The sequence below is a fragment of the Telmatherina bonti genome (genome assembly GCF_933228915.1).
Source record: "Telmatherina bonti genome assembly, chromosome: 2".
Classification (NCBI taxonomy): domain Eukaryota; kingdom Metazoa; phylum Chordata; class Actinopteri; order Atheriniformes; family Telmatherinidae; genus Telmatherina; species Telmatherina bonti.
In genome coordinates this window covers 20,327,320-20,354,679 of record NC_136620.1, presented here as the reverse complement: position 1 = coordinate 20,354,679, position 27,360 = coordinate 20,327,320, and the positions used below count along the sequence as shown (strand labels likewise).

The 27,360-nt window shown below is 41.1% G+C and overlaps 1 protein-coding gene across 2 annotated transcripts; it reads right to left on the bottom strand.

Moving 5' to 3' along the window:
- Nucleotides 1-9,374: 9,374 nt before the first annotated feature.
- On the bottom strand, nucleotides 9,375-13,213 carry LOC306760723 (calcitonin gene-related peptide 1-like). Of its 2 annotated transcripts, none has more exons than XM_079246690.1 (5): nucleotides 13,116-13,213; nucleotides 12,923-13,014; nucleotides 12,077-12,211; nucleotides 10,131-10,319; nucleotides 9,375-10,032 (listed from the first exon to the last, which is right to left on the bottom strand). In XM_079246690.1, exons 2-4 carry the CDS (start codon nucleotides 13,006-13,008, stop codon nucleotides 10,157-10,159), a joined length of 384 nt encoding a protein of 127 aa, XP_079102816.1. In that variant the 5' UTR covers nucleotides 13,009-13,014; nucleotides 13,116-13,213; the 3' UTR covers nucleotides 9,375-10,032; nucleotides 10,131-10,156. The 2 variants fall into 2 exon arrangements, with proteins under 2 accessions (XP_079102816.1, XP_079102817.1); XM_079246691.1 differs by having other exon boundaries at nucleotides 10,131-10,316.
- Between the last annotated feature and the right edge of the window lie 14,147 nt (nucleotides 13,214-27,360).

The window sequence follows — 27,360 nt, the reverse complement described above, 5'->3', positions numbered from 1 at the left end:
ACTTGACAGGCTGACCTGGAAGGACAGCTCTGTACTAGGATGCCCCCTGTACCCAGTGTAGGTGGTGGAAGACAGGAGGATGATGGTAAAGCTGTCATCCATGTTGGGGAACAGCTCCCACCCCCTCCAGAACACTTTGACAGTACAGAAGAGCTTCTCCAGTGACCGACTGCTTCACCCAAAGTCAGTAAGTATGTAAGTGATGTTGTATTTTATGTCACACCTTTCAAGCACAACTGCAACTCAAAGTGCTTCACAAAAAATAAAAGGAGTTTTAAAAATGCCATTGTGTGTGAGAGAATGTATAACAGATGCAATGACACAACCAGCAGTGCTTTCAGTAAACCACACACACACACACACACACACACACGTGGCGAAAGCTGATATCAGGTATTACTGTCCATATTATCAACATTGACCTTTTTATTTCTATGTATATTTTATCTGTATTTCTTATTGTTTGGATTCCTTTTGCTGTGCACTTTGCATCTGTTTACACAAAATGTCCTCACTGAGAGACTAATAAAGATGTCTTAATCGATGTTATGTTGTGTTGCTGGGAGTTTCCATTCCAGCTTTCACCTGTCTTTTGCCTCCATGGTCTTCATCCTTCTCATTCCCAGCTCAGGAGGTTCTTGCTTTCTATTGTGTGTGTCTTTAATTTCACAATTAAATTATTTATTCTATTCTGTTTTTTTCTACTTGTATTGCCTTCTTTTCATCCATTTCCAGTCTTGTCTAGTAGCATTTCTCCTGGAGAACAATATTCTACAGTCATTTAGCTGACGCTTTTATCCAGAGCAACTTACATACACACTCATAACCCAATAGGCACATTGGGGGGTAACTTGGGGTTCGGTGTCTTGCCCAAGGACACTTCAGCACATAGTCAGGAATTGATTTACCAACCTTCCAGTTGAAAGACAACTACTCTTCCTGCTGAGCTACAGCCACCCAGGCAGAGCAGGTGGTTCATGAACTTAGGCTTAGTAGTCGCACTGTTCTGATGGGAACAGAAATAACAAATGTTTTAGAGCAGTAAAACATTTAAGCAGAAGGTCCAGTTGTTACCCTTTTTAGTTTGTTTTGTTTGTTTTTATACCCCTATTTTTATTGTTTCTTTTGCTTTCATGCTTTTAATTTTAATGGCAAATGACACCTATGCAGAGAAACATCATGGGGCAGCAGTACATGCTCCCAGTTGTGGCACCCTCAGCTTGCCACTGACCGAGTGTTTTTATGCTCAATACTTGCATGGCAGGCACGGTCCTCTGCCTGTCAGTCGCCTCATAACACTCACAGTCCCAACATGCCCACAGTTCACGTGCCTCACCTGTCTTCAGTGTTCTGTTTTTTAGCTCCGCACTAGGTGGCCTTCCTCTTGCTATACTTCCTTTCCTTTTCATCCCAGTGTTTGTCTTATATGGGGCAGATGTGCTAATTGCATTTAGGTGACAATTTATGTGGTGATGACAGCTCAAGGGTGTGACCAGTTTACAGGCACAAAATAAAATAACAACTAAAAGTAAATAAAAACAAAAAGCAAACAGTACACAATTAAAAGCCAATAAAATGCTACATCACTCATGCCAAATTTGAAAGAATTTCTCTTTAATAGTCAGACAAATGAAGATAAATTGGCACAAAAAAATTAGGACCACCAATACAGTATTGACAGTTCTTACCCAGTAACCCAAATGCACAAGCATTCTTGACCAGATTGCAAAAAGGTTACCAAGGATTTCAACCACAAGACTGAATTTCAGCAGCTAAACTGTCAGCACTGTGTATGAGAACCTGGATGAACTTGGAGAGTGCTGTGAGACCATCAGGGCATCTGGTTATTTTGACAGCAGCTTATAAAGGAAGACATCTGTTTTTCTGAGGATGCTGCAAAATGACGATTTCCATTTTTTTCTGCAGTTGTTTCACAAAATAATGCCTTGAGTTAAAATGCTTTGCCAGAAACTGCTGAAGAAGGACATTGATGCATTTTTCTTCAAACATGCCATCCAGGACTTCACAATCAGTGAACAGTTAGTGTATTCACTGCTAATAATTGATGTCTTCACTGCTGACTGTTAGCATGTTCGCTGCTAAATGCTGATGACGGTCTTGCTGCAGTCAAACTGTCGGTCATGTTTGGTGATTTGCCTGTGCCTGTTTTTAAATCCACACTTCTCCTCCTCTGTTTCCTGTCCTCAAACAGGTGGCTGTATCCAATGTAATGCAGCCAAATGTGGTTCAAAATATCAGTTTGGTTCAGCGTAGTGTCTGTATGAAACAGATGTGCATATTATCATGTCTCATGAACTTGTGGACAAGGAAATTCCGAGCTGACTGGATGATTGAATTATTCAGGGACAAGGACCATGGCAAGAGGGGATTGCATTTAAATATTTCAGTGGGCCACTGAATCACAGAACTGCAACAGGCAAAGTTCATCGCCACCAAGATGAAACCCAGCACACAAGATCCATGGCAGCAGCACTGCGCATCATGCTCTCTGCTTGTTTTCCTGGATGGTTCTCTTGGGTCGCTTGTCTCCAAGAAATTTGATTGTTTATAGTATTGGGACATTTTAACATAGGTTGTGACAAGGCATCAAGGATTAAAAACTGTAATGTGTCTGTACCGGGCTTTAAAACGGTCCATGCAGACCGCAGTGGACAACACAGCAGAAAGCTAAAGGGTGGTGGAATTGCAGTGCTGGTTAACCAGCGTTGGTGTCATCCTGGACATGTTACTTTTAAGGAGAAGATATGCACAAGGGACATCAAACTGTTAGCTGTGAGCTTACATCCATATTATTTACCCAGAGAGTTTACCTGTGTTATTCTGGTAGCGGTTTATATAATACCTGGTACCGCACCAGACACAGCCTGTGACATCATCAGCTCCGTCGTTGCTCGGCTACAAACACCGCATCCAAACTCATTCATGGCGATCTCCGGAGACTTCAACGTCTCCCTCTCTGCAACTCTACCAACATTCCAGCAGTTTGTCAGCTGCTCCACCAGAGAAAATAAGATCTTGGTTTTGCAAATATGAATAATAGATACAGTTGTTCTGCCCTGCCTCCTTTAGGAAGATCTGACCATAATCTGGTTCTTCTCACCTCCACCTACAAGCCCATCATTCAGCAGCAACCAGTCATCACAAAGACTATCAAAATCTGGTCTGCTGAAGCTGAAGATGCTCTTAGAGGAGGCTTTGAGGCTACAGACTGAAACGTCCTCTGTGAACCTCATGGAGACGACATCAACGCCATGATTGAGTGTGTGACAGATTACATAAACTTCTGTGTGGACAGCATCGTCCCAACAAGAACCGTGAGGTGCTTCCCCAATAACAAACCCTGGATCACCAGTGACCTGAAAAAGCTGCTGAACATAAAAAAGAAAGCCTTCAGGGATGGAGACAGGGAGTTATTGAGTTCCTCAGGGTTCTGTACTTGGACCAATACTTTTCACATTATACATGCTTCCCTTAGGATATATCATCAAGCAGCATGGTATAAATTTTCATTGCTATGTGGATGACACTCAGATCTACCTCTCCATGAAGCCAGATGAAACCAATCAGTTTCTTAGATTACAAAGATGTCTTACAAACATCAAGACCTGGATGACTCCTTTTAAACTCAGACAAGACAGAGGTTGTTATCTTCGGGCCTGAAAAACTTAGAACAAAATTATCCAGTTATGTAATTAATCTGGATGGCATTACTCTGGCTTTCCAGTACAACTGTGAGAAATCTTGGAGTCATTATTGACCAGGACTTGTCTTTTAGCTCACAATTAAAATAGGTTTCTCGAACCGCCTTCATCCACCTGCGTAATATTGCAAAAATTAGGGGCATCTTGTCTCAGAAAGATACAGAAAAATTAGTCCATGCCTTTATTACTTCCAGACTGAATTACTGCAATGCCGTATTTATCGGTTGTCAAATATGCACTAAAAAGTCTCCAAAATGCTGCAGTCAGGGTTCTGATGAGGACTAGCAGGAGAGAACATTTTTCACCAGTTTTAGCCTCTCTACACTGGCTCCCTGTTAAATCCAGGATAGAGATTAAAATTCTTCTCCCCACATATAAAGCTCTCCATGACCAAGCTCCATTGTACATAAAAGATCTCATAGTTCCATATATTCCAAATAGAACACTCCCTCCACACCTTTAAGATCGAGCTGAAAACCTTCCTTTTTTATGATTCTTATAGTTAAGATATGAGCATCTCCTGAGTTGGAGTCTTCATGTACGGGACCCAACTGTCCAGGTTATGCTCATTGCTCTTATAGTTATGGGTAGTCTAGCCAACCTTTTCTTATGTAGCAATGGGGATGTCACCTGATGTACTGAGAAGTACCTCACTCTATTATTCTAATATCTTAATGTATAAATATCTGCCAATATTGCTATCTCTAACTTATTTCTCCTTTTTTCCACAGGTCTTCCTGATTAAGTGCAATTGTACATGTTGATCTGTCTTTCCTGTCCTCTCCACCCCAACCAGTCGAGACAGATGGCTGCCCTCCCTGAGCCAGGTTCTTCCTGTTAAAGGGGAGTTTTTTCCTTCCCACTGTCGCCACGTGCATGCTCAGGATGGGGGATTGGACCGAAGTCATGACTCAATGCAGTCAGTTGGTTTCTATTATAGGATATGTATGATTTGGCTCGAAATGATGTGGATGTCGATTCATGTATGCAAAGTGCCCTGTGACAACATTGTTGTGTAGCGGCGCTATTCAAATAAAGTTGAATTGAATTGAATTGAGGCAACACAAAAACAACTTAAAACACAAACTAAGAAGTGCAAGGAGGACTACAGGAAGAAGTTAGAAAGTCAGCTCCAGCAGAATAATGTGAGGGATGTGTGGTCTGGAATGAAGAAGATCACCGGCTTCAAGTTAAAGGGGGACCAGCCTGATGGAGGTCTGGACAGAGCTAATCAACTGAACATATTCTTCAACAGGTTCAGTTCACCCCCTACCTCCAGCCCAATAGACCACACAGCCTCCATAAGCCCACTGCTTTCCTGTCACACCTCCAATCTGTCACCCTGCAGCTCAGTCATGGACCAGAACACAGCTTCATCTTTCTCCACATCAGGACATCCTGAGACCACCTTGTTTGTGTCCTGCAATCAGGTTGTGAAGCAACTTGAGAAACTGAACCAGAACAAGGCTGCAGGGCCAGATGATGTCAGTCCAAGAGTTCTCAGACCTGCTCAAAACAACTATGTCCAATTCTCCATTTCACCTTTTCAACACCAGCCTGACACAAAATAGTCCCAGAGGAGGTGTAGGTGGAGGAGGAATACAAGTATCTTGGAGTTCACTGGACAACAAACTGGACTGGAAATGCAACACTGACTACATCTACAAGAAAGGTCAGAGCAGACTGTACTTCTTAAGGAAGCTGAGATCTTTTAACGTCTGCACCAAGATGTTGCATATCTTCTATAAGTCTTTGTGGAGAGTGCAGTCAGCTTTGCAGCATCTGCTGGGGTAGTAGCATCAGAACCAGAGACTTGAAGAGAACAAACTGATCAAGAAAGCTGGTTCTGTGCTTGGAGTAACTCTGGAGCTGATTGTCCAAAGAAGAATGCTGCACAAGCTGATGAAGATGATGGAGGATTCTTCACACCCTCTCCACAACACATCGATGAAACAACAAAGTGTGTTCAGTGAGAGGCTTCTTCTGGTCCGATGTAAGACTGAAAGATACAGAAGATCAATCTTGCCATCAGCCATCTTCTCCGGAACAAGACCTCCTCAAATTAATTATTATATGCTATAATATTGAATTTCCCTTTTGGGATTAATAAAGTATTATTCATTTCATTTCATTTCATTACCCTAAAAGCTTATTTTATGGTGCACCCACCCATCTAAGGTATAGACATGACCATGGCATTGATTACTTATTATCCAGACAACATCTTTTCCAGAGATCTGGCTTGTTTCATTTATTTTATTAAAGACCTATTGTAAGTTTCTGACCTTAGAACGTCACATGCTGTAGTTGTTTGATGACAAAGTGACATCTAATATATGCATTTCTAGAGCCGCTGCTACCCAGCAGCATCCCAAGGCTGAGAAACCGCACAATACAACTTTTACATCCAGGACGTGGCATGACGTTGCAGCAGAGTGTTGCTTCACGGTATAATAAGGAACTAGCTGTTTTAAACAAGCAACATTGCTAATTTAGCAAAGAAATTCAAGAAGATTAAAGGAGAGAAGGAACAAAACAAGAGTCATTGTAAGATCGTCCTTTGCTGGCTGGAGAGAGCTAAAAGGTCAGGAAGGATGCTCGATAAATGCTGAATTAGCCGTTGATAGGGGGCATGTGACGTAAAAAATGTCAAAGGTTTAGTAGTGTGTTTTTAAAGGAAACAAGAAATTACTAAACATTTTGGCATCTGAAGGATGGGGGCTGTGAATTTAAAAAATGTTGTCATGATGTAGAAGAACATCAACTTTACCTCTACATCTAAAAAACAATAATATATAAATCATTCAAAGGAGACCTGAACTGAATTGCAAAGTATTACAATTGTAATAATGAAATTATTAGTTTTCTCATCTAAATTTCTGTATATATGGTGTTGTAGTCAAATAAAGTATTTTGATAATTCACAAATAGTTATATTTTTGTACACCTGTGCAACAAATATTGTAGAAGTTTTAAAGATGAAGTACAAAGCAACATCCTGAAGGTTCAATGTTAAGAATACAAATGAAACCACGCAGCTGCTTTGCTCTTCAAAAAGACCAATGATTTGCCAAGTTGGAAAATGTGGTGGAAAATAAAATAGCCAAGACAAAACATACTGGGTACAACTCTGCATTCCGCCGCCCCCCCCCCCCCCCCCCCCCCCCCCCCCCCCCAACTCAAATTGCTCTTTAAAACATTTAAAGAAAGCATCTTCCAAAACCCCAGATTTTAAAATGGCTTTGTGGTGGGAGTTTCTGGGAACTGGCCTGGTGTCATGTCCTCTTTTTAGAGATGGGGGCTCACTTCTTGGTTTGTCTTATATGAACTGTCTAACTCCAGACTGAAAGGGCCCCATTGAGAGCAGCTGTGCGCCATTAGGACTGCTATTCTCATTTGCAAAGCAGGATTGGTAGATTACTGCCGAGAAAGAAGCTTAAAACCAAACCAACCCCACAAATCAGCCCTCAACATCCTGTCCCCCTCAATTATCAACAATATAAAGATTATTCTTTTTTTCCCTTCCTCTTTAGTCATGCAGGAAAAATTTCCATGTGGATTTCAGCATGGTTCAAGCTTCAGCACTGATTTATTCACAAGCAGACCCAATAGTGTGGCAGCAAACGAGCGGAAAGACTGTAAAAACAACTGACAGGTGAGGCTTTTAAGGCTTGAAAAGGAACAGAGAAAAAAAGTCTTCATTTTTGCTTGCACTCTAAAGCATAAGAGTTTTTTTTTTATATTATTTGCATGTCTTGTGATCTAGGAAGTAATACTTGCTCCTGTCGAACTTCCCACTCATTAAGTATCACCTGCCGACAGGTAAAATTTCCCTCACCTATTTCTTTTATTTCACATGAAATATATGTATTTAACTAAAAGAAATATGCTTGTTTTCTCACTTCAGACTGCTCTCGTATGCAAGTGCAGTGCCTGCACACACAGGGACCAATATCCTATGTTTGCTCTGGTGCACACTTGGCATTCATCTGTGCAACCAAATAGGATCAACTGTATCCTGTTTTTCACTTTCACCCAATGCTGAATGGGCTCCTTTTCCCCTCCATTTCCAAACGTACATGCCATCTTTGTTTGTTACAACCAATGGGTATTTATTTATCCCCCTCCAACAATCACTCTGGGGCTATTTTTTTTTTTTTTTTCTGGTAATACTGCACTTATAATTATTTGAAACAACTGGCAGAGCACCCAGATCATTGCCCGGAAACATGAACTGTAATTATGTAATTATGTGTCTCCATATCCCTCATTATATGTGGAAAGGATGTTTTACTTTGTGCCATAAACCTTTCCAAATACAAGTTGTGTTAAACTGTTTTCTAATAATGTTCACATTTTACTTGGCCATTATGTGTTGCTTTTCTTGTCTTTTCCTTAATAAATTTAATTTATCTGCTCATGAACAAGTCATAACATCATCTGCCGGGGAATATGATTGATGCTCAGTTCTCGCTTTCCGCTGTCAGCTCGGATCAGATAGACGTTCAAATGAGACATCATGTGATACTCCTCCAGGGATTTTCTTTTCGTTTATATTTTTTAGCAGATATTTGTTTTTATCTCTTGTACAAAGAGCAAGACGTGTTTAAAGATCATAAAGGGAAGGGAAAATAAAGTTATTTTTCTTTCCATTCAGTAGATTGTTGCTGAGGAAAGCTGGAAAAACTGGTGACGCGCAGCTGACTTTTATCATCCGTGGAATTTCTGTTCAAGCTTTTCTCATTTGAAGCACATCTGTGTGAAACTCTGCAGAGAGCCGTTCAAATTTTTTGTTAAGGTAATTACGTTGCCATCTATTGGCGCATTGCTGTAAAAACAAGTGGACCCCAAAATGTTAACTCACACTTCATGGAACTTCTGGTTGAAAATGAAGCGCAGTATGTAAAAAACAAACAAAACAAAACAAAACAAAAAAAAAAAAAAAAAAAAAAACAAGTGAATCTCTTGTGTAATGTTTCAGCTATTTAAAAAGAAAAAAAATTCCCCTGTGTAGATTGCAGTGTTTTATCTTCTGTGACTCACATATAGCGACGTGGATGTTTATCCTCACTGAAGCCAAAAATGAACAAGACTGACTGCAGATTTTGCTCCCTTTTATTATGCAACTCATCATGCATGTTTTTCTGGTATTATGGATTCCAACATATCCATTCCACTGCGGTGTCAGTCAGATACTCCCAGTGAGCTGATGTGTATACACCTTCATTTGTGCAGCAGTAATGTGCACAACAGTGAATTCAATTTCCAGTAATTAACAGATTATAGATGTGTGCTGCTTGTTATCAGCATGTGACTGTGCATCTGTCTTTATGGGAAGTTCTGTTCCATTTACAGCCAACAAATAACAAAGTCTTCTTTTCCTGAGAGGTTTGAAATGTCATTTATAATTCACGGACAATATTTAACAGTATAAATATAAACTTCACGTGACTGAATCACTTTCTCTTTCATGCAATGTCTTTCCTAAACCTGCGTAAAAATGTGTGAAGAACAACACAAGTACCCCAAACCCGAGTGTATCTAAAATACATTTTAATCTTGCTGAAATTTGTTTTCACAATGTTGTTTACAATATGAATCCGTTGTCGTTCTCTTCATCCTCAAACGGGTCATCTGGAAACAGAGCTGTACAATCATGTTCATGTAAATTGTTCTACATCAAGGCACAAGACAACAGCCGTTGTTGGGGGGCCTTGGGTAGGCTGATCTTTAATGGCATCCCTCTGGCACACAGGAAAACAGGGCACCCTCGAGAGGAAGGCGTACAATTGGAAATGTTGAAATATGGATTTCAGTAACGAGAGGCGGGGGGGGGGGGGGGGGGGGGGGGTAGCATGGCAGAAATGTGCTATAACGAGGTGAAAGGTGGAAAATAAGAAAGTGATAACCACTGCTGCTTTCATTTTATTTTCCAATGATATTCATGTATAAAAAAGAGGAACCACTTGAATGTTTTTTTTTCTTTCTTTCTTTTTTCACAAGGAGTTCATTTGCTCATGTACATAAAGTAAAGTGCTTTTTTTTTTCTTCTTTTTTTTCCTCTCTTATTTGCCAAAAGCAAAAGGTTTCACTAACAGAATGGAAATGGGAACAAAACGTCCGTTCTTTTCCCGTAAGAAGGTGTGAGTGGATAAAGGGCCAGTTCAGTGTTAATTTTCTGCTCAATTTTGTTTTTGTTGGTTTTTGTTCTCAGGTTTGTTTGTTTTTTTTTTGTTTTTTTGTTTTTTTTATTGTTTGTTTTTTAATTGTACTTGTTTTTTCTGATAGTCTCCTTGTCAGGTTTCAACTTCTGAAAGATACAAAGACAGGAAGAAAATCATGAATGAAAATATATCTAATGCATCTTGAAGAACAATATAGACTGATGTGCATCTTGTCTGTAATTACCTTTTCCCTGAAGGATCTTGGTGAGCTCACATCTGGATGCTTCTCCTCCGCCTGCCGAAGGCCTTGGCACCGACATTGGTGGGGACAAAGTTGCTGTTGCCCATTCCCCCCGATCGGCTGAGGAAGTCTGCCAGGCGGTGGGTCACGCAAGTTGCTGTGTTGCAGGCTCGCTTCTGTGCTGTAACGCTGCTTCAGGAGAACAAACTTGGGATTAACGGCATGATCTGATGTAATATACATTAATATAATGCTGGAACACAGGCTGAGATATACACACACACACACTTATACACACACAAAGCATCTCCACTGCTAACTTGTGTAATTTACATCACAGAAAATACATTAAGCTTGAACAGACAATAAACATACATAATGCATGCACAGCATCAGTGTTCTTACCTTTAGATAGTTGAAAATACTCTAAAGTGCCTCACTGAGTGTCCCCAAACACCCAACTAATTGTTTTAATTTTTTAAAATGAAAATCAACTAAAGGCTTCCTGGTAGAAAAATACGTTTATTGAACAACAAACATTGGTGTCGCATGAGTGGATTATTTATTAATGTTTTAGATTAAGTGATGTCTCTCTACTTGTAACTTCCAGAAGCTTTGAAATGCCATCAGAGGACTCCACGTACAGTACACAGAGATGGATGTCTGAACTGGCTCCGGAATTACATTTAGGAAGATTAAATCTGATTGTCTGAGATAAAAGAAACAAAATTATTCTCTGCCAACAGAAAGCAGGGATGGGGGTAGAAATCAAAAAAGAAAAATTCTTATTCTTCTCATGTCAATCAAGCAGGTAAAGTTAGCATGCATTTGCAAATCTGAAAACTATAAGGAGGAATGTGAAGAGAGGAAGATGACAAGAGAAGAGTAAAGGGGGGGGGGGGGGGGGGGGGGGGGGGGGCAAAATAGAAAGCCAAGGAGGAGGAGAAGATGTGGAAAAGGTGGAAGACAAGTGGGTGAGGAAAGGTTAGATGCTGTCAAACGTCTCGCCGTAGCTTGCATAGCTGTCGCTCTCAGGCGCACTGCGCTTCTTGCCAGGCGTTCCTGCTCCCACGTTCGTGCGAGGGAATGTCTGCAACTTGTGCAGCTCCTGAGACAGTTTGCCCAACACGCAAGTGCTGAGGTTGGAGCAGCGCTTGGTTAGGGGTCTGTCCATGCTGTTGGGAAGGGGGACACACACAAGAAGAACATGCAGCGGCAAATCTTCATCACTTGTCTTTTCTTCTTCATCCGCACACATTTGCACTCACATGCATTTCTATGTCATGCCATCACAGGTATAAAACAAACAAACAAACAAAAGAAAAAAACCCAACAATCCCAAACCCTTACAGCATCATGCCGCCTTGCTTTTATAAAGAGTCAAAGACAGTCATCTATCCCCTCATGCGCCAAAAAACCTCCACCCCCGCCCCAGTCAGTCCCACATCATTCACACCCACGGAACAAACAGAAACCAGTCTCTTCCCACTGTCATGCAGCTTCTCCTTAACTGACATCAAGCACACTTATTTGTTCTGATGAGCAAAGAAACTGTTCACATGCCCGGCAGGCAGTATTAGTCCGTTCACATGTCAAACTGAAACTCATCCATGCGGGAGCAGGGTCATGACAGAGAATACGGAGGTTTCTTCTTTTATTATTGTCTCCATAATTATCACATATTCATTTTCCTTTGGTCTAATAAGAAGTACATACCTCTATAGACCTGACTGAACCCAGGATGTATCCTCATTGGTGTTAAAAAGTGAAATCAGCATATGATGAAGCCCCTCAGAACATAGTGAGATTTAACCATAAAATGACCTGTCTACTTTTAACCTTTCCATTTTAAGACAACAACATTCCATTTAACCAGCTCTCTCCACTTTGTGTAACTGGTTATATCTGTAAGGGAAGATTTATAAAGCAGTTTAAAGAGTTGTACGTACCTGTTTCCCTCAGTCGCCTGCTGCTCCAACTCCTCTGCCGTCATCTGCACAAACTCCTTGACAATGGCGTTGAGTAACCTCCGCGCCTCGTAGTCCGTGAGCGTGACTCGGTCTGACATGGACTCTAAACCCGGTCTGTGAAGTTAGGGTCAGGGAGGAGGAAGGTTAGAGGTTAAAGAGGTTTAGGGGAGGCAAAAGGATTGAGGTCATAATTCATGTAAATTCTTTACTCGAGTTATCTCCCGCAGTTAAAAGGATGCGTGGCGGGATGCAAAGGGGGTTGTTGGGGTGGGGTTAGGGGGCTGGTGGGGAGAGAGGCTGGACAGGAGGGGTGGTGGAGGCATAGACGTCACTACCTAAGAGAGGGATGGCGTCTGAGCTGGAGGGCCACCGGCCAAGATGGGGGGAAATAATCTGCAGAAAGTGCCCCATTTGAGAGAGGGGCTGGTGTCCAAGCAGCTTTAGATTTATCATAAAATCAATAGCTTCATGGGAACAGAGCTAAAGTGGCTGCAGTGGGGATTCATATAGAAATATAGATCTCATTTATCTCCCACTGAAGTGAATGACACTTTTCTTCCTTTTTTGCTTCCATTAGAGTTATTTTGAAAGTTAAACTGAGAGCAATCTCATTTGCAAGGCATCTCCTCCAAATTTCTCGTTTAGTTGAATTTATATTTATTTAAATGACAATATTAAAGGAAAATTATTTAAAGCTCCTCTTAAGTATTTTTTTTATGTCCCACCAGTTGCTTGTAAAACTAAAAACACTTCTCAGATTTTACATCTGAGAACTGCATCACCAGCTGAGTCTGAAGTGTGAAATGTGAATGCTGGGTGTCTCACCTGGCAGGGGCGGCTTGTGAGCAGTACATCTGGCAAATAACCAGGGCGTAGGCAACGAGGAAAGCAGAGATCTTCAACATAACCATGGTCCCCTAAAACAGCCAGAAAGACACTCACCATCAGCTTCTTGTGCAACAAAAAACTTCTGAACAAATGCATCTGCAAAAAAAAAAAAAAAAAAAAAAAGGTATACTTGTTGGTGTCTGATCCTCTGCTTTAGGGAGAAGTTACAACGTAAAAACCCAGCTCACTTCTACCCACATCTCAGCCTGCTGCTGAACATCCTCCAACACAACACAATCTTTTCTACTCTTCTTCTTACAAAAAAAAAAAAAAAGAAAAGAAGCACTTTTCAACAATATCCAGCCGAGAGCAAAGGACATGTAGTTCTGTCATGGTGCACGCTGCAGGTCCAGGAGCATGACATACCTGCAGGGTAGAGTGCATGAATGTGTGTGTGTGTGTGTGAGTGTGTGTGTGTGTGTATAGGAAAGGGTCCTGGACTGTGCGATGAAGGTAGCACTTGCTGGAGCTGGAAGAGGAGGGGAGGTAAGAGAGGTGGGGGGGTGGGGGGGACTCCGAGCCTGCCAACTCCCTAAGGGACCAGTGCATTAGTGTAATGAGCAGCCAGTCTCTCTCTCTCTCTCTCTCTCTCTCTCTCTCTCACACTCACACACACACACACATACACACACACGCACATACTGTGTCTGACACGCATACACTCAAATCTGGTTACTTCTGCCCATTTTCCTCTGGTGTTCTTTTCAGCTCTGCCTTTTCTTTTAAAAAAAACCTCTTTCTTCCCCTCTTTCTTGTTTTTTTCTCTGCTCGTCTCAGTTTTCTGGGTCCAAGCAGAAGACCAAACCTTGACAAAATGGATGTTGCTGATACAGGTGACCCCAGCAGTCTCAGTCCTAAACCTACTGCCAACACAATCACGTCACTGCAGTCTAACCCAGCCAATCTTCATCCATATCTGTTCTCATCCATAAACAAACATTGCCCAACACCATGATAAAAGTCAACACTTACCTTCAGTGAAAATCACCCAGCAAAAAAAAAGTAAAGAAATATATATATCGCGATGAATCTCTACGCAAAACTCAGTAAGTTGACTTTCTCTCAACTTGCAGAACAACTCTTGATTCTGTTGCATGCAGCGCCAACGCAGCAGCCTATATATCCCACCACTTGGATTTGTGCAATGACTGTGTAGGTGTTTAATTATCTGCTGGTAGCCAATCACGTTGCTCTGATGCTACGGTAGGCCAATGGGACTCCTCCCCTCAGTCTTATCTGGCTAATAAGGATATAGCTTTTGTGCTGACGTCCTTCCTCAGTCACTAAGTGCTTCATTCACAAAATCTACCAGTCATTTGGACCATTTGCTATCCTCAATTTGCAATGATGTCATTGATTAAATAGGATGCTAAGCAAACTTGTGTTCATAGTGAAGTTTCACCAGAAGCAAATATTTTAGAAACCTTCGAAAAAAAAAAAATTACTTTTCATTGCTATATCTAAAATACCAAATCAATAAGGGCACCCCCACCCCAGCCCGACCACTTTTTTTTCTAAGTAAGCTCTTGCAGGCGGGGCCATCTGCTGGGTAGGGATGCATACTACACAGTGACGCACTCCTTGGCTCTTCATTCATAATGCTGCTTGGGCAGCACCAGCTTTACTTGCTACAATCAACTTATGTAATCAGCTGGTTATCGATTTGACTTGAAGCAATGAGATCTGCTTCAGCAGAAATTAAACACCCTTGCCATTTTGTATATTAAAAATGACCACTGGATTACTTTCAATTTGGCTGATTTATTATATTTTACAATGGGCATAATTAACTAAAATCACTGTTCCCCTCTCGTCACAGGTAGGTCTACTGCACATGTTGTTTTCAGAAAGTGAGAGGAACCTCCCTCCAATGAAATATCACAGTGTATTAAATTAATAAAGTGATACCACAGTCAGTCAGTCCAGTAATGATCACTGCTGGCTGGGCCTACTCCCACACACTGAGTAAATGGCCAATCGATGACAGCCTGTGACAAGAGCTGTTCCTCAAACACAATTACACAACTGTTTGCTGTGCACCATTGTCTCAATGCCCTGTCTTTTCATTAGTGTGCAGGGTAGCCTGTTTGTGTGTGTTCGTGTGCTGAACTCTCTCACATGAAAATGCATTTGTTTGAATTGCGTGCATCGCTTTCTGTGTCACTGCACAGTGCACAAAATAAATGGGCACCCAGTAGCTGTGTATGTGTAAGACTATATGTCAGAGTAAATGAATGGGAGGGGCAGCTTCTCCACGTCTGCGTCATAGAGGAACCCCATTAGACAGGATGAGCCTTTTAGTGCTATTGAGCCACATGGCTCAGCCTTGTCAGCCTCTAAATCACTGCTGAATAGACAGCTACCGGGTCTCAAGCCACATCTATGCACTTCCATTGCACTCCACATATCTGCAGTCCGGCCTAACTTAGAGCGGAGTCCTGATTTCCACCAATGATCTCCACTGTTTTGTCAAGCTTTGATGTCTATTTTAAATTTTTATAACTGTCATTTTGTATGCTGGGTCACTTCTGATTTTAAATTAAATGGATTACTGATTGTGTTATTAAAAACAGAAAAAAAAAACTTTAATTGAGCTCAGAAAAGTTTCTACAAATTTCCACACTGATCTAATGTAGTAACGTTTCAGCCCCAAGTCTGTTCACATCACTGTGCAAAGCTGGAGTCATTTCTAAAGTCTTTAGATTTTGCGTACAAGGTGTCAAAATTTCTTGTTTTTAAAGCGGTCTTGACGAGTAGTTCTCTTGGCTTTTTTTATGGTCTTTCAGATTTTTATTTTTTATTGTTTTATGTTTGGGGTTTTTTTAGCTTTTGTTAGCTATGCTAATGTGCTAACAATAGTCAAACAAACTGGTCACATGATTCACGTTTGCGGGTAAAGCATGAAACTTTCCCTAGAAATGGAAGCATGATGTCACGGTGGCTGGAGGGAGGTGGACCCAAATGCAGGAGTCAGGAAGCCAGTATGCAGAAATCAGATATCCTTTTAATCCCAGACAAGGAGAAGGCCAAAAACCAACGAATGAACCAGCAACACAAGACAAGAAGTGAGGGGTATAAATACACGGAACACAATGACAGGTGAAGTAATTAACAAAATGAAACCAGGTGAATTCAATAACAGGAAATCAATGAAGCTAAACGAGAACCGAGGGAACTAAACAGGAAACTACAAAATAAAACAGGAACCCTGAAAACAAAGCAAAGGGAGAAACCCAAATCCTGACACATGATTCCAATGTTATACAATATTAAGTATAAAAACTAATATTCTTTTCTTTTTTTTTCTTTTTTTTTGTATTCAACAGAATTAGCACCACTAGAGTTGAAAGAAACACTGTGGCCCGTGGTGTGCAGCTTACCTTCACCAGGATACCAGTCCTCCACATCCTTCTCATCTCAGTCTTGCAGGCCAAGTAAACAATGTTAATCACTGGACGATTTCTCTCAGAGACAAGAATGGAGAACAACAGCAGCACTATGGTTGGACTGTTGAGGCGCATTGATGGAGGGACTCACCAAAAAATGGTCATGCCCTCTGTATAATAGTTATGTGCATTTTATAAAGAGTTTCTTATTCTAGCAGTGTTTCTTTCTGAGTTATTGTTCCTGGTGGTCCGGAAGATACAGTAGTACTATTAATATGTATCTATACAAGACAATTCTAAAGAGTCTACTGCACCTCATTCTGATTAGTGGCTGAAGGTGCTTCAAAATGTTTGACAAGTCTGAAACACTTAACATGCATCAGTTACCCAGTTAAAATAAACATGCTAATGTACACATTTTATTAACCTTACAGAATGCACAACACATTTTTTAACTTGTTAACAATTGCCCATAAAACACTCCAAATTATTTAAAAAAAAAAAAAACTATCACAAAGTATAGCTTAAGAAATGTTAGACGAGACCAAATAGGCTACAACGCTTTTTTTTTTTTTATCATTAAATGTTTTCATGTGAACAAGTTCATAGTGAAACTAATACTGCTTTCATCGGAGTTAAAAACTTAAGAAGTAACAGAGAGCTGATATACTTTTAGCTACTATTAGCAAGAGGCTAAGAAACACATGAATCCACATCAGGCTGCAGCTGTTTCATTGTATTATGTATCATACCTTTATCTTTACTTTTACTCTTCTTTGCTTCTCTTCCTGAACTGGGCTCCTAATGGCTTTTTTTCTTACTTTGTGTTTTCCATTTTTCATTCAGAACTTGACTCAACTAACAACATGTTTTCTCAGACGTTATCCATGAGAATCTTTTGTTTCTTCTTTTTTCTTTTTTCTTTTTTTTATTGAGTTTTCCAGTTTTAACAACATATACAGAACCAGCACACAGACAAACAAAAAAGGTAAAAATAATAATAATTTTGTCCTGAGAATGGAAATAATGTCTGTTGCAATGTATATTGTTAATCTTTTGCTTTTTCATTAATGTGTTGCATGTTTTACATGTTGCAACAAGGAAAAACCTGAACAGTCCAACTAGTTTATTTATTACTGTTGGAAAAATAAGACTAGCCTAAGTACAGGTGTATAAAACCTAAACTTTATTGAAATACTATTTATTAGGCATTTTATGTCTAGATAATGATTGCATCGTGGTGTGCCGTCTGAGACCGCCCACCCCTCTCCACTTCGCACATCTTTCAGCTGCTGCTGACTGTGAAGCAACTTTCTCCCCTGCAGTCGGTGAGATGTGTCACACCACAGAAAAGGGGTTGCATATACCCATAATTTGACATAGAAATCGGCAGAAATTAAATATTTTCTTTTGCTCTCCTTTGTGGCTGAGCTACACACGCTGCTATTTGCCTTCTGCGATTGCCGCCCTGGGCGGCTGACCATGTTGCCCATATGAAAAACCACCACTGCAGAAAACCATTAACAGAAGACTTGTTAATCTCTGAAAGTCGACAAAAATTTGCAAGGCTAAGAGCAGATCTTGCAGGGGAACCACATACTTCTCCATGGTTTATGATTTCTCCTAGAGGGCTTCCTCTTCTTTCTTTAGGGCAGTGTTTCTCAATTCCAGTCCTCTGGCCACCCCTGCCCTGCATGTTTTAGACATGTTCCTCCTCCAAAGCACCTGAGTCACATAATTTAACTTCCTCAACAAGTTCTTTGCAGCCTGATAATAAGTGCTTTATATCATTTAGGTGTGTTAAGGTGGGGTTGCCTATAAAACATGCAGGGCAGGGGGTCCTTAGGACCGGAATAGAGAAAAACTGCTTTAGAGGGATGCATCTGGGTGCATAAAAATGTTTGTGTTGCACCTTCTGCTCTGACAGTTTGGGAGAGGTATGCTTGTACATCATCACTGTACAAGCGCACATCACAATTCTCTGCTGGTCAAAAGTAATCAAACATGCAATCCTCAAAATCCTGCTGAATTGTAAATAATTGCACACAATACTGATACCTTTTGTACTGTATTGAATGCTCCCACTTGTGACAATTATGAACAATGCAATTATAAAACATACATTTTTAGCTATTGCAAATCCACTGTCAATTCTTGTGCACATTACACCAGTACTTTTACAATCTGTAATTAGTCACATTAGATGACATAATGACGCAGCACTGACCAGGCTCTTTTGGTTTAAACTAAAACCATTTTTTCTTGCCAGCACCGCAGCTTAACTAGCTAAGCACTGGCTCTGGCACCAGCACCAACCCAGCATTGATTCTTCTTTGTTGGAATGTGGCTATGAGTGATGTTGGGGTCTGTGCCCCAGTAGAGGCTTTTGTCTAGCAAGGCCCCATGTCATACATTAAGTATTCATAGGCCATCACTGTCAACATATCATAAACGTTGACAGTAATGCCATTAAATATCAACCACCTAAAAGGTCAACTTCCCTCTGGCGTCATAATGTTTTGTAACAACCCTTCTCTGTGTCACGGTGGCTGTAGGGATGTGGACCCAAATGCAGGAGTCGGGAAGCCAGTATGCAGAAATCAGACATAATTTTAATCCATGACAAAGTGAAGGCAAAACCAACAAATGAACCAGCAACACAAGACAAAAACTGAGGGGTATAAATACACCGAACACAATGAGACACAGGTGAAACTAATCAGAAACTCAAACCAGGTGAAACTCAATAACAGGAAATCAATGAAGCTAAACAAGAACCGAGGGAACTAAACAGGAAAACTACAAAATAAAACAGGAACCCTGAAAACAAAGCAAAGGGAAAAACCCAAATCATGACACTCTGGCTATTTTTCAATGCTGCAACTTGGAAACAAGAGACAACTGCATTCACATTTCCCATTTAGACAAACTGGATTGGTAACACTAATGTTTACGGGCTTTTTTTTTATTTAAAGTTGAATAAATAAGTACTCATATAAATAAATATGCACATAAGAATGAAAAATGCTATATATATTTTTACTGAACAATTTATTATTTTACTACAAGGTGTAGTTTAATTTATTCAGTTACACTTACATGGAATAATTTTCTGCATGAAAATATATATAATTTATTAAATGCAAGTGTTATTAAGATCAAATTTAATTTAAACTGATTTGAATTAATATTTTATTAAATATATAAATATAAAATTTTAAATATATAAATAGAATAGAATAGAATAGAATAGAATACAATAGAATATAGTCCGCCATTATAAAACTCGCCAAAAAAATGACTTTGTATTTCATTATGACTTTATCGTCAGTCATTTCAATACTTGGTCATTTTTATTTTCAGCTATAAAAACAATGTTGTTTTTTTTCTAAAACACTATAGAATGATGTGGGATATTAAAAAGACTTTAAAAAGTAATACTTTTTTCTGAAACAACTTGTGTTACACAAGAGTTAGTGGTCAGCAATAACAGTTTTTTTTTCCTTTTCTTTGCGGAAGTTAGATCTCAGTGACCAAGTTTGGATGTCCACTAAAGTGTAGCCATTTTATTCTTTCCCCGATATCGAGATAAATGAAAAATATGCAGACATGGAATAAAACTGTAGACAAATTAAAGTAAAAGATTAACCCCCCATTTATTAAAATAAAATAAAATAAAATTTATTTTATTTCATATGTTGATAAATTTCATCCATCCATCCATCCATCTTCTGCCGCTCATCCGGGGTCGGGTCGCGGGGGCAGCAGCCTAAGCAGGGAAGCCCAGACTTCCCTCTCCCCAGCCACATTTGCCAACTCTGCGGGGGGATCCCGAGGCGTTCCCAGGCCAGCCGAGAGATGTAATCCCTCCAGCGTGTCCTGGGTCTTCCCCGGGGTCTCCTCCCAGAGGGACGTGCCTGGAACACCTCACCAGGGAGGCGTCCAGGAGGCATCCTGACCAGATGCCCGAGCCACCTCAACTGGTTCCTCTCGATGCGGAGGAGCAGCAGCTCTACTCTGAGCCCCTCCCGGATGACCGAGCTCCTCACCCTATCTCTAAGGGAGAGCCCGGCCACCCTGCGGAGGAAACTCATTTCAGCCGCCTGTATACGAGATCTCGTTCTTTCGGTCACGACCCACAGCTCATGACCATAGGTGAGGGTAGGAACGTAGATCGACTGGTAAATCGAGAGCTTCACCTTCTGGCTCAGCTCCTTCTTCACCACGACAGACCGGCGCAGAGTCCGCATTACTGCAGACGCCGCACCGATCCGTCTGTCGATCTCGCGCTCCATCCTTCCCTCACTCGTGAACAAGACCCCGAGATATTTAAACTCCTCCACTTGAGGCAGGACCTGACCCCCGACCCGGAGAGGGCAATCCACCCTATTCCGGCTGAGGACCATGGTCTCAGATTTTGAGGTGCTGATTCTCATCCCAGCCGCTTCACACTCGGCCGCGAATCGCTCAAGCGAGAGCTGGAGATCACGACCAGATGAAGCCAACAGGACCACATCATCTGCAAAAAGCAGGGACCCAATCCTGAGGCCACCAAGTCGGATCCCCTCAACACCTCGGCTGCGCCTAGAAATTCTGTCCATATAAGTTATGAACAGAATCGGTGATAAAGGGCAGCCTTGGCGGAGTCCAACCCTCACCGGAAACGGATCCGACTTACTACCGGCAATGCGGACCAAGCTCTGACACCTGTCGTACAGGGACCGGACAGCTCGTACAAGGGGGTCCGGTACCCCATACTCCCGGAGTACCCCCCACAGGAGACCCCGGGGGACACGGTCGAATGCCTTCTCCAGGTCCACAAAGCACATGTAGACTGGTTGGGCAAACTCCCATGCCCCCTCCAGGACCCCAGAGAGGGTATAGAGCTGGTCCACTGTTCCGCGACCAGGACGAAAACCACACTGCTCCTCCTCAATCCGGGATTCGACTATCCGGCGGACCCTCCTCTCCAGGACCCCTGAATAGACCTTACCAGGGAGGCTGAGGAGTGTGATTCCCCTGTAATTGGAACACACCCTCCGGTCCCCCTTCTTAAAAAGGGGGACCACCACCCCAGTCTGCCAATCCAGCGGTACTGCCCCCGATGTCCACGCGATAAATTTCAGTTCTTATTTATTACACTGCTCAAAACAAAAAATAAAGGGAACACCTAAACAACACAATGTAACTCCAAGTCAACCACACTTCTGTGAAATCAAACAGTCCACTTAGGAAGCAACACTGGTTGACAATCAATTTCACATGCTGTTGTGCTAATGGAATAGACAACAGGTGGAAATTATAGGGAATTGGCAAGACACACCCAATAAAGGAGTGGTTCTCCAGGTGGTGACTACAGACCACTTCTCAGTTCCGATGCTTTCTGGCTGATGTTTTGGTCACTTTTGAATGCTGGCGGTGCTTTCACTCTAGTGGTAGCATGAGACAGAGTCTACAACCCACACAAGTGGCTCAGGTAGTGCAGCTCATCCAGGATGGCACTTCAATGCCAGCTGTGGCAAGAAGGTTTGCTGTGTCTGTCAGCGTAGTGTCCAGAGCATGGAGGCACTACAAGGAGACAGGCAAGTACATCAGGGGATGTGGAGGAGGCCATGGGAGGGCAACAACCCAGCAGCAGGACTGTTACCTCCTCCTTTGTGCAAGGAGGAACAGGAGGAGCACTGCCAGAGCCCTGGAAAATGAGCTCCAGCAGGTCACAAATGTGCATGCGTCTGCTCAAACAGTCAGAAACAGACTCCATGAGGGTGGTATGAGGACCCGACGTCCACAGGTGGGGGTTGTGCTTACAGCCCAACACCGTGCAGGACGTTTGCATTTGCCAGAGAACACCAAGATTGGCAAATTCACCACTGGGTGCTCTTCACAAATGAAAGCAGGTTGACACTGAGCACATGTGAGAGACGTGACAGAGTCTGGAGACACCGTGGAGAACATTCTGCTGCCTGCAACATCCTCCATGATGACCGGTTTGGCAGTGGGTCAGTAATAGTGTGGGGTGGCATTTCCTCCATGTGCTTGCCAGAGGTAGCCTATACATATATTTATAGATAGATAGATAGATAGATCGATAGATAGATGGATAGATGCATAGATAGATAGATAGATAGATGTGTGTGTGTGTGTGTGTGTGTGTGTGTGTGTGTGTGTGTGTGTGTGTGTGTGTGTGTGTGTGTGTGTGTGTGTGTGTGTGTGTGTGTGTGTGTGTGTCAAACCTTGATTAACTAAGCAAATAGTTACAAGCCTCCTATTGGATGATTATTGTGCGGGTAATTTTTTTTTCATTTGCAACAAGTTATTGAACCAGCTGATGCAATGATCATTTCTTGACCAATTATTCAGAAAGACATGTAGGTTATGGAAAAGATGTTAGTCTGTTTAAGAAGAGCCAAATAATTGACATGCATCAAGCACAGACAACAAGTAAGAGGTTTACTTATACACATGATCTTCTGTGTGTGATAAGGATTAGAAAATCCCTCTAGCAGAAAACTGAGAGATATAAAATGGAATACATACTCTCTGGGTGTCTTTTTTTTTTGTTGTTTAACTTGACAGTGTGCCTTGTATGTCATATGAAAGCACTTGCACGTTTCTTTGTGCATCTTGCAGTTCCCACATATCCCTGCGTGTAGGCACACACATCTGTATTGCATGTTTCTGTGCATAGGCTCATCCTTGTTGCGTGGGTGTTCCTTTTGGTTCATTGGCATCACATGTCACCCCAGGGAGCTTCAAGTACAAGCCACCCCAACTCCCACAAAGTTTTTCCCCAGTTCCTGAAAAAAACTTGAATGCTGAGTCGATACCATAACCTTTAAAGCAAGGCCTCCCTTAGAGGAGATCAACACACCCACCCTAGTGTAAATTATTACTGAGGACACAACTTGCTGCTGCAACCACGGAATTATTGGATGTTGACAAAAGTGCTATATACCACTTATACCAAAGATCCCATGTGGAAATGTAGCTGTAATATGAGACTAACATACAGGAGTAGTGTCATTGATAGTGCTGAAGAAGCAAAACTATTCAGCTCATTAGAGGGATGGAGGTGGAGATATTGTGTGCCATGGGCATACACATGCAGAAACGGTGTTAAAGCAACACCAGGGAGGAGTGTGAACATTAAAGCTCTAAGCTTCTAAACTGTTTTGACAGGATGATGACACAGTGACAGATAAGACAACCCAAGACACAAAGAAATATATTGTGTCACATTTAATTTTCTTGGATCTGTACATAAAGTTGAGTTTTGTTTTTTAAATAATTGTTAATTACATACATACTAGTTCCAGAAACACACATACACACACATGCATACACCAAAAAAAAAGAAAAAAGAAAAGAAGCTCTTAGTATATAAACCCAGGACAACACAGTAACTGTGTCAGCAAGGAGAACATGAGGAATGAATCGTGTTCAAAGATGAGTGTGATCATGCAAATGCAGTCCTTGATCATGAATCCCAACCACCACATCCTAAAGTAGCTGGGTGTCCCCACAGAGGTTAGCAGAAGAAGGCCCCAGTTAGAACCCACTTCAGCCACAGGGCACTGACTCTGGTGGGCCAAGATCCGCAGCTAACCTCACCAGGCATCAACCACCCAGAGTGGACAGAGCTCATAGCCCTAAAAGCCACTTAGATGTCCCCCTTCACTACACCCAGCATGATGAATGTGCCTCCCTCACTCTACCTGTGTGAGAGAGAGAGCGGGGGAGGAGAGTAGGTATGTCCAGAAGGAGGCAAACACCCCAGACAGTATGTCGCTGGCTGCAGTAGGCACCCCGTCCTATAGAAGCCCTCACAAGGTATGCAGTGACCGCAGCCAAAGAAGGCACCCACCCGACCAGTCCCTCAAATGACGTACAACACCCCGTGTGTGTCTTTAAAAATATGCAAGTCTGGTTTTGTTTTTCTCAGGTTTAAAGACCTGCAAAGATGCCGAGCTTATAGAAACCCAGTTTATGGCTGCCATGAAAACCTTTAAGCATCACATAACTCCTGATATAGTCTTTTTTTTTTTTATTAGCTATAAGGAAGTATATAAGCAAATTGATAGAGATGTGTTCTATCAACTATTCCATTGATTAATCCCCAACTATCCAAGGCAAATGGCCAAACCTTCCCGTTAAAAGGTAAATGTTTCTTCTTCCATTTTAGCCACCACTTTGTGCACAGGTCAGGATGGATTGAACCAAAGAAAAGATTTAACGCAGTCCACTGGTCCTTATGTAGACAATTATGTTTAATGAATGAGCTTTTTTGATCTTATAACACATGGGTTATGTGATGGATTTGTTTTTAACCAAGTTATAATGAAACTGCATTGAAGTGGCCTGAATTTGACTGGTCCATCAGAAACACCAGAAGGCATCGTATGCATGCATTAGTTTTTATTTTTATTTTTTTGCGAAACTCCAGATGATCATCTGACTTTCTGATCTTGCTCCTAATTTCGTTGATTTTCTTTTTCCTCCACCAGATCAAGTCTCCTACAAACATGACACTTATTATTATTGTCCTACAGTATTATGGCTGAAATTAAACACAGTGACCACTGAGATAAACATATTGGTGTTTATTAGATAGACCACAGCACTAAAGATATTTCTGTTTTCAAGTTAGTACAGGAATTATTTCAGCCCAAGTCCATTTTGTATCCACATTTTCACAAGCTAGTACATAAAGTGCTACCCAGTTTACAGCCTTGCAGACATTGCAACCATTCTTCATTATCATATAAATGCAAAAGATGTCAGGTATTATCAACTTACCAATATTATCGGCTGATATAGAATAAAATGCCATTTTAATGACATGTTATGTATCAGATATTTTAGTTAAATATCAGACTCTTCACCTCAGTCTCCCCTAACTTTAAATGACAAAATATAAGAGATGTGAATTATATTTTTCTAGATACTTTTGCTGGTTTGGCACAACCAGCTTCAAAAATATCAGTATCGGTTGATATCGGTATCGGAAATTAAGGGTTGGACAAAATCAATATATTGGATATTTGGGGGAAAAAGCCAGTAATGAACATCCCTTTTAAATACTTTATGATTCACGCACACATTATCATCGATAAGCTTTACTTATTCTAATGAAGCTATTGATAACAAATCAAATTAAAAGCAAGTTGTTTTTGTAGCAGTTTCAATTCATTACAAAACAAATCTCTACACATTTCCAAAAAAAAGCTGCTTCATTTGCAAATTGTGACAAAGTTCACATAAAATCATGTCAGTTTTCTTCACCTCTACTCTCAAGGCACCACTTTACTTGCAAATGTGGTTTGTTTATTTGTTTTCTTATCCTGATTATAATTTCCTGGCTCTCAGATTTATCTTACAACTACTTATAGGTCACAGCCAGAGGTTTAAATCACAGGCTGGCCCTTCACCCAGTTCTAGTCTGGCTCTACAACAAAGCAACATTAAAAACATAAACATCACTGTGTGGTTTCCAAGGGCTTAACCACATAATGAATGATGTCATTGCCCCTTAATGGACCATCAAGGTAAACAACATTGGACTCTATTATTAACCAACCACAGCTTGGTGTGTTTTAGGGCATGACTCTGACAGGTGGTGTTTTGTCCTCGTTCCACCTACATAGAACAATTAGGCTGGAGTAAGCTCTTTATTGGATATTGATTTCTCAGTGTCTGTTTGTTGTTCTGCTTTCAATAAATAAGTGATTAAAATCAGAGTAACAAGCACAAATCTGGATCTTAGAAAAGGAATAGCAATTTACAACCATTGATTTCAATTCTATGAGCCACTCTCAGATAAATTGAGACAGGCGTTCTCTGTACCTAGATGGAGCACATGTTGACAAATGTAGTTAAAATACCTGACAGTAAAAACAGATGAATGGCTTTCTTATTTTTAAGGATGCTTGTTGTCACAGCTAATTCTTTCTTCATGGCACTAACAGCTTATCAATATTTTCACCCTTGAAAACATCAACTTTACTGGCACATAATAATGTCTTCATCAGTTTTCTATACCTGCTTATTCCAGGTATAGGAGTTGGGTGCTTGAGTGGGGGGTTGTGCGTCACTTCAGTTATTGCCCTTAGGCAGCGAGAACCCGGGAACACTCTGGACAGGTCGCCAGTCTCACACCTATCACTTCAGTTGCTGGCGAACCTAGCTCATCTTGCACTTCAGAAATTACATTTTCATATGAATATTTCAAGTATACAATTGCATGAATCTTTAGGCAAAATTATTAGACAGCATGGAATAAACTTTCATTGTTATGCAGATGATACTCAACTATACTTATCCTTTAAACCAGTTGAAACAAATCAGCCCAATAGGCTACAAAATTGTCTCATAGACATAAAGACTTGGATGTCTAGAAATTTTCTCCTCTTAAACTCAGATAAGACTGAAGTAATTCTTGTTGGATCTGAAAAACTCAGAGCTAAATTTTCCGGTTTTGTAATGAACCTGGATGGCATTACTTTAGCTTCCAGTGCTACAGTGAGAAACCTTGGAGTAATATTTGATCCTGACCTGTCCTTTGGTCCACATATTAAGCAGGTTACTAAAACAGCCTTCTTTCATTTACGTAATATAGCCAAAATTAGGGACATTCTGTCTCAGAGTGATGCAGAAAAACTGGTTCACGCTTTTGTTACTTCGAGACTAGATTACTGTAACTCTCTATTACTGGGCTGTCCTAAATATGCCCTGAAAACCCTTCAGCTGATCCAGAATTCTGCAGCCAGAGTCCTGACCAGAACCAGCATGAGAGATCATATTTCTCCAGTTTTAGCCTCTCTTCATTGGCTGCCTGTTGAATCTAGAATAGAATTTAAAATCCTTCTCCTTACATATAAAGCCCTCCACAACCAGGCACCACTATATATCAAAGACCTTATAGTTCCTTATATACCAAGCAGAGTACTTCGTTCGCAGACTGCAGGCTTACTTGTGGTTCCTAGAGTCTCA